The following is an 11,923-nucleotide window of genomic DNA, read 5'->3' as shown; positions in this document are numbered from 1 at the left end:
CTGCCTCCGGAATGCTGGGATTAAAGATGTGTGCCACCACCATCTGGCTAGTTAATTTTTAAATTTGCTTGCATATTTGTTTATTTAGATCTGCAATACTTCGTAAACTCAGATTCTTTGCTGTTTTCACCTCTACCTCTTTGTCTTTCCCTCACCTATTTCTTTGTAGCTGAGGATGATCTTGGTTTTCTGGTCCTCCTGCCTTCTGCCTTCTATTTTAGTTTAGGTAGTGGAAGGGAGCTGAAACACGCGTTTACGATCTCAATTTCTTTTCATTTAAAGGCAACCAATATGCAGAGGGGCACATTTTTAGCGTGGCACTTTCTAGGCTCTTACAGTCCTATTTTGAAGTGATGGGTCCTGAGCCCCAGCCACCATAACGAATCAGTATCACGATTAAGATAAATTCCTTAAACGCCCCCTAGGTGAGCCTCGCCACTATGCATCGACTGTGAAAACGCTTTACCACCCAGCAAAAATGATTATTTTTAAAACGCTGCACTTTCCAATCTTCCAGGCACTTTAATTGTTCTCAGACAGATGGTTAAAGCTGGGCTACCGCACCCGCATATGCTAGGATAAAACCGACGAAAGCGCCAAGAAAAAGATGATTGGCTGTGGGCCCTAGAAGTTACACGGTTCCCCTAGCAAGAGCTGGGAAACCGCTGAATGTTCAGGTTTTGAAATACGGTTTTTGCATCGTAAAGAAAAACGATTAACCTATCAGGAAGAACCGAGCACATCCAATTACCAATCAAGAGCGGGAAAGAAGCCAAAGCCGGAGGTACCCACGCACCGAAGAGGACGTCATTCTTCAGTCTCTGCCAATAAGCCGCGGCAAGGGGCGGGGCAACAGGAGGATCAATTGCCCAAGAAAACAAACAATGTGTAGTACAACTGTCTAAACCCTAGTTCTCGGCTCTGGATGCGCCAGAATTAACTCCTGAGCGAGGCTCTCCTGACGTGCTTCCCGCTTTCCTAGCTCAGGGACGGTCAGAGCCGCGTTATCTCCTTCCCTGCTGGGCAAAGGCTTCCCTCCCACCAGCTCCCACAGGCTCGCAGAAAGCCCGCTGTAACTTTGCGCTACAGTTTACAGGAACAGAGACTCAAGCGCTACCTGAGGGGGTGGGGGCGGCTGCAGTGCGCAGGCGTGCACGCCGTGTGGGGGCGTGGCCCAAACGGCCCAAGGCTCTCTGGGAACTGTATTCCTCGCTCTCGACGAACCCTCAAGGCTCACGGGGCCTCTTGAACTACATTCCCCAGGATTCCCGGCCGCCTCGGGGGCGGGCCGCTTGGTTCGCTAATGAGTTCGAGAAAGCCGCGGCGCGGCCCACCAGGTTCCAAAACAAGGAAATGAAGGGGGGAGGCGGGACTGTGGGTGCCTGCGGGAGCCGCCGCCGCCGCCGCCGCGGAGGAGGAGGAGGAGGAGGCGGAGGAGGTGGCTGCCGCGGCCGCCGTGGAGTCCCTTGCTGAAGGCGGACCGCGGAGCGGCGGGCGGCGCGCGCGCGCCCGAGCGGCGGCTGTTGGAGAAGTGGAGCGGCGGCGGCGGAGGAGGGACTGAGTGGCGGCGGCCCCCGCGTCCCGGTTTCTCTATGGGGGAAGCAGACAATGGATTATGATTTCAAGGCGAAGCTGGCGGCGGAGCGGGAGCGGGTGGAGGATCTGTTTGAGTACGAAGGGTGCAAAGTGGGACGCGGCACCTACGGGCACGTCTACAAAGCGAGGCGGAAAGATGGGTAAGAGCGCGGGCGGGGGAGTGGGCTCGCCCGGTCCCCGCCGCCGCGGCGACCCCGGAGGGCTGGGTGGGTCTGCACGGGACGAGGAGGCGTGGGTCGCCGAGCGACGTCCCGGGCCGACTCGGAGTCACTCGTGCTGCCGCCCCCCGCTGGCCTGTCGCGCCCCTCCAAGTCGCACAGCGCAGTCCCGTCGGGGGCGTCGGTCCCGCCTCGAGTGGCCGCTGCTTGCTTACTGCCGGCGGCGGGACCGGGTGGAGACCGCGCCTGGAGGTGGAGTTTAGGGGTCTGGTCCCGGGGGACTCGCTGGAGGGCTTGGCTGAGGAGTTACCGGTTTGGCCCTGGGCTGGTGACGGTCGTGGTGGAACTTCCAATCGGCGCAGCGCCTTCCCGGGGCGGCGGTTTGAAAGCTTGCGGGGGCCGCCGCCCGTCTGGTGGCCGAGCGAGCGCTGGGGTCCTGGCTGGCCCCTCGGGTCTGACTCCCGGGACGCTGCCAACCCAGCCCGCATGCATCCCTGTGGTTTACCTGGGGATTTCCCGATCCTTTTCGCTCACCTGCTCCCGATTCCACACTTTAATATTCTGAATTCAGCACTCTGAAGGTGGACCCAGGAGAGAGATTAACTGTATATCATAAGCGCTGAGTATTCTCTGGTTCCCACTTTTCCTGCCCCTTAGCCCCTTCCTCCCTTTTCAGACAGGGTCTCCCTGTCCCTGGTTGCCCTGGAACTCAGAGATCTGTCTGCCTCTGCCTCTCAAGTACTGTGATTAAAGGCTTATGCCATCACCTCTCCACACCTTTCCCTGCAGTGTCTGTAACCCCCTCTCCCTCCCCCCCTGCTGTCCTGGACTCACTTTGTAGACCAGGCTGGCCTCAAACTCACAAGAGATCCTCCCGCCTCTGCCTATGAGCCCTGGGATTAAAGGTGTGCGCTACCTTCCGCCGGCTCCTTTTCTTTTTTCTTCAGGAAGAAATCTTGAGTATTAATATCCTCTATTTGTCGTCCTGTCAAGTGGCTCCTTTGGTAGTGTTTATGGAGAATCTAGACCATCAAGAACAGAAAACAAAGTGACGCAAACCTGGCCCTGAACCACTGTGTTCCTTCCTAGTTGAGGGAATCTATAGGAATCTCCTGGGAAGCTTGTATGGATTGTTATGTTAGTAAAAGCCAAGCTGGGTAATGCATGGAGAAAGCTCCTTTGGGCTGGACGGCGGACCAGCGTGCAGAGTAGGACGGGTGGAGCCAGTCTCTGGTGGGTTTAAAGCCAGTTGTCACCTTGGTACCCATCCTGGAAGGAATTCCTTTCCTCCAGGTCCTGTAACTTAGAAAGCCTGTCAGACTGTACAGAAGACAGGTTGTAAGATTGTGATGGAGCATGTTTGAGAAGCAGAAGATCACACTTGAGACTTGAAGTGCTACTTAGGGCTCCTTCACGCTGCCGGGGTTTGACATGGTTGACGGAAGAACGCCAGCATCAAAGTAGGTAGTGCATGTGCTAAATTTATAAGAGGTAAAAACAAAACACAACCATATAAAGTGTTACATACAGTGCCGGGACAGTTTGCACTGCTGCCCAGGTAGAATTGTTTAGGCCAAGCTACTCAGTTGTTTGGGTTGCTTTTTGAATTCCCACTAGTTCTTGATTGCAGGCCAGGGGCTGTAGGGTACTGGACTTGCCTTATACTGTGTCTTTGGCGCATCCACTCTACTTGTTAGGTTGGTTTTGCAGTGGGAATCTTGACAGGGATTCCCTGTGCTTCTGTTTGGACATGCTGTTACATTGTTAAGCTGGAGTTTCCCCTATGCCCTAGACTGTTGCCATGCTAACTTTGCAATAGACTTCATCTAGAATAAGTTTAAATTAAAAATATCTTAAAATATTTTTATTTGCCCGGAAACTTTGAGAAAAATTGAATATTCTGCTTCTGGATTGCAATGAATGGCTGGGATTACAACAACAACAACAACAACAACCAGTTCTTCTACTTGTTTTTCAGTATGTCTCTCTAATAAAGATCTTGATTAAAATACACTTATTCTTTGTGTGAAATTGGTAAGTTAGAATAAACAAAATAAGTTTGAAGTTGAAGGCCAGCTAGGTCTATAGAAGGAATCTAGGACAGCCAGAGTTACACAAGAGACCCTGTCTTGAAAAACCAACACAACTAAACAATAAACCAACCAACCAAAAAAAAAAAGCTCACTTAGATATGAAAATACTCATATTTTCAGACAACTATACCACATGTTCAGACCACTATATCACATGTAAAACAAACCATGATAGGTTTTATTTATTTAATTATTTATCTTGGATAAAGTGTGTGGTCCAGATTCTTGGCTTTACAGTAAACACTTAGGTCTCTTGCGGTTTGGTAGTGGGGTTAGGTTTTTGGTTTTGTTTTTTTTTTTTTTTTTTTGAGACAGGGTTTCTCTATGTAGCCTTGGCTGTCCTGAACTCACTGTATAGACCAGGCTGGCCTTGAACTCACAGTGATCTGCCTGCCTCTGTTTCCCAACTAGTGGGATTAGTTTTATATTTATTACTAATCAGCAATTGGAAAGAGCAAAAGGTTTTAGTGATGGCTTTCAACTGTGATACAGATTTGCATGGAAAAAGACTGTATCCTCTGGCCATTCTAAATTACAGTTCACCTCTTCTGATTTTATTTTGGTAAGCCCAGGAAAAATGAATTATGCTTGATGCTATCTTAGGAAGCAAGAGAGATGAGGGCCTGCTAGAGAAATGATTCTAGCTTATATAACACTATATATGTATATAGACACATATATACATGCATACACATATGTATATATGCACACATATACTAGCATAAATAAAAATTTGTTACATCTTTAGAATAGCATTGGAAGAAATAACTCTCAGTAGGAAAACCTTTATTGATAGCTTACAGACTGTTAGCTCCTTCAAAATGAGATTTTAATATAGGCTATACCGTGCAGTGTGAAATTATAGCAGGATAGAAATGCACGGCTTGTGAGTTTTTCACCTTTTTATATTTAATTGGTGTATAAAATATTCATACTTGTATGGTACTAAGTGATTTCTGTATACATTGTATGTATTGAATACTGTTTAAATTAGGGTAAAAATGTCTCTTCAAACACTTAGCACTTCATTGTGTTGAAAACATTCGGAATTCTTGTTTCTAGCCTACTTGATACATTGAATATCTCATGATATATGCGATTTTGCCATGCAGCATGACACCAGGGCTTATTTCTCCCAAGGTTTTTTTCCCTTAATAAAAAATGTTACTCGTTAATTTTTTGCTTGGAAGGAAATTTTTTTTATCTCCTGTAAAGAAAGCAGTCGGTCTTGAACTCACTGTGGCGACATGTCGGGTAACATGGGGCCTAAGGTGCTCCTGGGAATCCACATGGTAGAAGGAGACAACCATGTCCACAAGATTGTCCTCTGACTTCCACACCTGTGGCACGTGGGTGCTCTTTTTGCCAGGCATTCAAAGGAAATAAATGCCTTTAAAAAAAAAAGTACCTTTGCCTGCTGAACCATTTTGTTGGCTCAAATTTATATATTGATGCTAGGGTCAAATACAGGGCCTTGAGAGCCCCCAGCATGCAGCTCTGCCACTGAGCTGTGCTTCCAGCTCCAGGATATTTTAGAACCTTTTAGAATGAGTGAGAATTCATAAAGTTGTTCTTTATTAGTAAAACACTCCACATTATCCTGGGGATATAGCTTAGTTGGCGAGAAGACTCTGGGTCCCACACCAGGTGGACTAGACTGGGTGCATCCCAGTGCTTGGGAAGTGGAGCCAGGAGGGTCAGGGGTTCAGGGCTGTATTTGGCTATATGTGAGTTTTATCCAGCAGGGGCTACATGAGATCCTGTCTCAAAAAAAAGTGGACATAGAAATTTATAGTGATGAGTCTGAAGATATTTTTCTACTTAGGAACACTCTTTATGATAAATCAAGAAATACTGCTATTTTTTTCATTAAAAGGATCATAAACCCCTGATTCTACAGCATAGGATTATGTGTAAAAACAGCTTAACGTGAGTTGGATTTCCAAGATTAGCTAAAAAGGAAAAGTTCCTTTTTGATTCATGTTTTTGAAAGGTACTTCTTGGTAATTGAAAGTGAAATGGCTGCCAGAGTTCTTAAGAGTTTCAGTTTTGTCGTAGGATGGCATGCACGGTTTAATATGTCGTGAAGTCCTTCACAGTAGGAGGAAGCGCACGTCGATGCAGATGGGAAATAGTCGGCACAGCAGCACCTGCCTGCTTTTAATGAAGTTTTCACAGTTGCTTTATAGATCTCATGTTTGCATTTTTATTGGTGGCTTCTGGAGGTTAAAGAGACAGCTCTGTGATAACAGTATTTTCAAACTGTCAAGAGCTGTAGATGATCTAGTGGACTTCCTCGGCAGTACAGACTGGAGTCTGGAACTTTGTGATGAGAAGAGAACAAAATAGACCGTTTTGCCTCTAGCTTTGGTAATTTTATTTTAAACACTTTTGTGCAAAACAAAAAGCAAAAATGAAAGAAGCAAACAAAAAACCCATACCAGAAATAGGGGGAAAATTACACAAAAAGGGCACTTAATCATGGAGCACAGAGGAGGAGATGTGGGGTAAAGTTGGTAGCTTGCCCGCGGCTGCGGATTCAGCAGAAGAGCGAACACGCGCGTGGCCTCTTCTGACTCCGCGACCTGTGTTGCAGCTGTAGGCCATTCTCTGATTTGCACAGCCCAGAATCGGTGTCTGCCTTTAGTCATTTCTCACTGTAGACCAACGTCCAAGTGGCTGCATTGTCATTCTCCTGGAAATAAAGTCAGGTACATTTTGTTTGGGAAAATTACACATCTCTTCCGTCTTACAGTTCAGCCCCCTAACTTGGCAGAAGACGTTTGCAGTCAGATCTGACCAATTCCTTTTTTTCCCAAGTCATTGACGTGATTTACTTTTCCTAGGACTTAGTTTTTCCTGTCTGACATTGTTCTACATTTTAATTCCAATTTCCTTCTCTTTCCATATCTGGCCAACTCTTGTTCACACTTGAGGCCTCGGCTCTTGTGCTTTCTGCCAGGGTTCCCCTCACTCACTCAGTGCCCGAGCCACGCTTCTGTTCTTCCTTATGGATGCAGTTTCACTACAAAAGATGGTAAAATCGCCCATAAGTTGTAGTCTCAGTGTCTAGCACAGCTTGGGTATATAGTAGGGTATATAGATAGGGTCTTCCTATGTAGCTCTGCCTGGCCTGGATCTCACATGCAGATCAGGCTGGCCTGAGACTCACAGAGATCTGCCTGTCTCGGCCTCTTGACATGGTGATGTTCTGTGAGTTAGGGGACTAGGTGTATTTCTGCAGCACCGACAGACCTTGAACTTCTGATCTCTCCTCTCTGCCCTTCCGTGCTAGGATTATAGGCACAGACCCCACCACCTGCAAACCCAAGGCTTTGTGCAGGCTAGGCCAGCACAGTAGCAGCTTAGCTGTATTCCCAGCTCTAGTCAGTGTGCCCCCTTCCCCTCTGCGTGTGCGCACGCGTGAGTGCGTGTGTGTTTTTATAGCTTTTTTCCCTAAGAAGTTATATCTTTAGTTGCCTCCTGTTCATTTTGAGGCAGAGGCTTGCTGTGTAGCCCAGGCTGGTCTTGAACTCCCCATCCTCCTTGTTCTAGATCCCAGAGTGCGGGAAATACAGACACATACTACCATACCTTACAGTTTCTCTTAATAGATGTTGGTAAAGAAAATAGTTATTTTGAAATGGTAAGCAGTTTTTTCCTCTTAGAGCAGACCAGTTTTTGCTAGACTGTGAATTCTGTCTTCTGTGTTTTTAATAGCTATTTTATAGCAATGTTTAGAAAATGTCAGCACTTATATATTTTAGGAATTCTTTTTTGATATTACAGATTTATGGTTATAAAGTATTTTTAGCATTTAGTAAGTAAAGTGAACATTGGCTTATATTTAATTAGCTTATTTTCGCCATACAAACTTTCTTTAAAGCTTTATTTTGGAGGCCTAAGGGAAATATTTTTTTTTTTAATCTTAAATACAATTTTATTTACTTTCATCCTTGCTGATTGGTATTTGCTAAAGCACCAGTGCATGAGTGCATGTGTGGGGGAAATAATTTTTAAATGCATTTTGATAGCATCAAACTTTGTGGACAGCAGCAGATATGAAATGTTTCAGGCTTTGTGCAGCCATCTCAGTCGTACCTGTTTACAACTGAGTCTCAGATAGATTGGTAAAGAGAAACACACAGTGTAAAGGAACCACACCAGTTTTGTAATGAATTGAAGATATTTAACTAATGTTTCAAAAAAACTATTTAGTGGGCTGGAGAGATGGTTTAGCAGTCAGGGGTGCTCTGCTACTCCTCTAGAGGACCCAGCTTTGATTCCCAGCACCCACATGGTGACTCACGGTCATCGTCACTGCAGTTCCAAGGGACTCCGTGAACTCTTCTGGACTTCATGGGCACCGTGCATGAATGTGGTATCCATTCGTGCATGTAGGTAAAACACGCAGACACAGAAAATAAAAATAAGTCTTAAAAAAGGGTTTTGTAAAATACAGAGCATGTTTAGTTAATAATTGAAAGGGCATGAAAAAGCCGCAATAACAGATCTTTCACTGTTGTAATCTTCTCTGGAGGCAGTTTCTAGATTGATTTTCTTTTGTGTATATATGTTAAACATGCCATTCCATATGATAAATGCTGTAGTCTGTATATTTCTCTTCTTAAACTTCTACAACTTGAAGATTGTACCATTGCATATCTTTTTTTTTTTTCAAGACAGGGTTTCTCTGTGTAGCCTTGGCTGCTCTTGACTCACTTTGTAGACCAGGCTGGCCTCAAACTCACATTGATCCACCTGCCTCTGCCTCCTGAGTGCTGGGATTAAAGGCGTGCACCACCATGCCTGGCTAACCATTGGATATCTTAAGAGCAGAAATGTCTTGTTAATAGTTTCATTGTTTTCTATTTTATTGGCACATGATTACTATCTCTCTTGATGGAAATTTAGCATTGTTTTAGTTTTTTGCTAGTACTAACACTGTGAATATTCCAGTAAGTGCCATCTTCTGCATATTAATATAGCTGTAAGTTAAATTCCTAGAAGCTCTTGGCCTTTGGAAGTAATGACTTGAAATTGTTCGCTAATACTATGGATACAAGATACATGTTTAAGGACCGGAGATTAAGAGGTGGCTTTTGAGATATTCATTAGGATACGTGTGTGCCACACGACACGCCAACGGCCTCCAGATGCCCTTGTTCTAGGAGCATAGAGTTTCAACCAGAAAACATTTAAAACACAAAATCAGTGTTGATGAAGAGAGTATTTTTACTTTTTGTCACTTATTTTGGGACTTGGTAGACTGGGCAGGAGGTTAATATATGATATTAGATGGTGAACTTGTTTTTTGGAAAATGCTTAATATAGTATAGTCAGGGTTAGATGTTGCTATAGACTGTTTTAAGTTAATATATTGCAATTTGAAATTTTCTTGATGGTATCTTTATAGTTAGAGTACTTAGATCGTTTTTGACTATTTGGAGCTTGAAAGCAGAGTTTTGCTAACTGTGGCAAACACCTTTAATCCCAGCAGGGGAGCATAGAGGCAGGCAGATCTCTGTGAGTCCAGCTTGGTATACATAGTAAGTTCCAGGCCAGCCAGAGCTACATAGTGAGACCTTGTCTCAAAAGCAAACAAAAAACCTCCCCAAGACCCCCAAATTACTCTAATTCAGTGTTTGTAAAAGATGGACTTGTTTGTTGCTGTGTTAATGTTGTGGCTGTATAATGTTAGTATTTCCTTTTGGTTCCAAAACAAAGTGACAAGAGATATTATTTTTAGAGTGCATTTTAAATTTAAGTAACTAACCCAGCCATTTCTTAAAAATAGCATTTTTGGTCTGGAACCATGCAGAGTTAGCCGATGATGCTATTTTAAAGATTTGTCCATGTATAAATAGCTGATAGTCCAGTGCTTCCTGCAGTAGCTGTTTAGAGCGTGCACTGTGCAGGAGAAAGAGCCTCTCAAGAGAGAGGACAGGATGTAATTCAGGATACAAGTGCGCAGCAGTATTTTTATTGAATTCTGCAAGAGTGAGTGATGGATCAGAGAAATAAAACCCTTTAAAGTCCTCAGATAATTGGTATCCTCATAAAATGTCTTTAATTTCAAATATAAGTCCTCTCTTGTGCTGGGGATCAAACAAATATAGTAAGTCTTACTATAGAAAAAGCATAGCTTTCTTGCAGAGACTTTATTTTTTAAATAATTTATTTTATTTGCATTGGTGTTTGCGTGTATGTTTGTGAGAGGGTGTCAGATCATCTGGAACTGGAATTACAGATAGTTGTGAGCTGCCATGTGGTTGCTGGGAATTGAACTCAGGACCTCTGGAAGAGCAACCAATGCTCTTAACCGCTGAGCCATCTCTCTAGCCCTTTGCAGAGACTTTAAATGTGTATTTTCTACTTAGAAACAAAATAAGAGGGTAGTCGATAATAAATTACTGTGTCTCAGCGCTTCATATTATGTTTACTGTATCTCCTGTACACTGGATTTACCACACCCTTGATTGCATAGGGGCCACATGAAGTGTATTACCTGTGGTATTTAGATAGGATGTTTGCACAGCATCAAGATAATTTGTGGGGCTGGAGAGATGGCTCAGAGGTTAAGAGCACTGCCTGTTCTTCCAAAGGTCCTGAGTTCAATCCCCAGCAACCACATGGTGGCTCACAACCATCTATAGTGAAATCTGGTGCCCTCTTCTGGCCTGCAGGCATATATGAAGGGGAAACACTGTATACTTAAATAAATAAATCTTTAAAAAAAAAAGATAATTTGTTTAGCAGCCCACAGACACATAAGCTGTTCAAAAGAAAACCATGTGTAAAAACATTCAACTTTTAAGATCGTCAGCTACAGAAAGAGGTGAGGGCAAGAGAAGGGAATTGAGGAAAGGAGAGGAAAGAATCTGAGTTCTCTAAGTATTGTAAATCTAAATAAACAAATGTGCAAGCAAATGAAAAATGAGCTGCCTGGGCAGTGGTGGTACACAAGGCAGAGGTAGGCGGATCTCTGAGTTTGAGACTAGCCTGGTGTACAGAGCGAGTTTCAGGATAGCCAGGAAACTAAATCATGGAAACTAAAAAAAGCATTGGCTTTCCTCAGTGGTTAATTTACATTTAAAAATACCATTAGCAGTAGCGCACTGAGGAGGTCAGGAATGCTGGCCAGGTCTGAGAGTCTTCTGCACGCCTGCTTGAGGTTCTGGCTTTAGTTCCCAGCCCTCTAAGAAGAGAGAAAGAAGTAGTTTTGCACCACAAAACGAATGCAAAAAAGTAAATTTAACTTTTAAGAAAAGCAGTGATGCAGCTTACTGGTTTTGACTACTGGTGAGCTTATTTAACTTATTCTTTTAAAAAAGATTGGTCTAATGCAAATGTGTGTGTGTTCTGTGCCTGTAGGTACCCTTGAGACTAGAGGAAGGCCTGGGCTCTGGAGAGCTGGGATTCCAGTGGTTCTGAGCTCTCTGACATGGGAGCAACAGGGAGTCCCCTTTAACTGCTGAACTGTCTTTCTGGCACCCCCTGCCCCTTAGAATTAATATATATGTTATTATATATATATGGATATATGTTTGTGTATGTGTGCGACCGTGAGCACATGTGCCATGGTGCATACGTGGGGTCAGAGGACAACTTGAGGGTGTCTGTTCTTGCCTTTCACCATGTGGACAGGAGGGTCAAGCTCAGGTTGTCAGGCTTGGAGGCTTGACTGCCGCTGCCCCTTGAGCTTATTTAGCAGTCATTTTGAAAACAACCATGCGCTGTGGTGAGAATTGCTTGTTCTCTTCAGCACACAGGAGCTGGAGGAGGGTCTGTCCCCAGCTCAAGGGTAGTTGGGTACAGAGAGACCCTCTGCTTGTTTCTCAACAGCCGCCCTTTCCACCACCAAAACTAATAAAAACTTTTCAACAACAACAACAACAACAACAAAAACGGTAAGAATCTACTTGGGAGCAACCAAGAACTCAACTTTCTGTGTAGAGCAGCGGCTCTCAAGCTTACTGGTGTTGCAACCCTTTAATACAGCTCCTCACGTTGAGGACACCCCAACCATAAAGTTATTTTTGTTGCTACGTTATAACTGGAATTTTGCTGCTGTTA

The 11,923-nt window shown here is 44.4% G+C and overlaps 1 protein-coding gene across 1 annotated transcript in view; it reads left to right on the top strand.

Moving 5' to 3' along the window:
• Positions 1 to 469: 469 nt before the first annotated feature.
• The window catches only part of CDK19 (cyclin dependent kinase 19), a 129,997-nt gene continuing 118,543 nt past the window's right edge, over positions 470 to 11,923 (top strand). Inside the window, exon 1 of the mRNA XM_084775109.1 lies at positions 470 to 1,736. Within this exon, the coding sequence (XP_084631235.1) occupies positions 1,609 to 1,736 (128 nt within the window). The 5' untranslated portion in view covers positions 470 to 1,608. The remainder of the gene's footprint in view (positions 1,737 to 11,923) is intronic.

This window comes from Acomys minous (genome assembly GCF_964271855.1).
Source record: "Acomys minous genome assembly, chromosome: 3".
Lineage (NCBI taxonomy): Eukaryota > Metazoa > Chordata > Mammalia > Rodentia > Muridae > Acomys > Acomys minous.
Note: the sequence above shows the minus strand (reverse complement) of the source record. Positions and strands in the feature narration are given on the sequence as shown.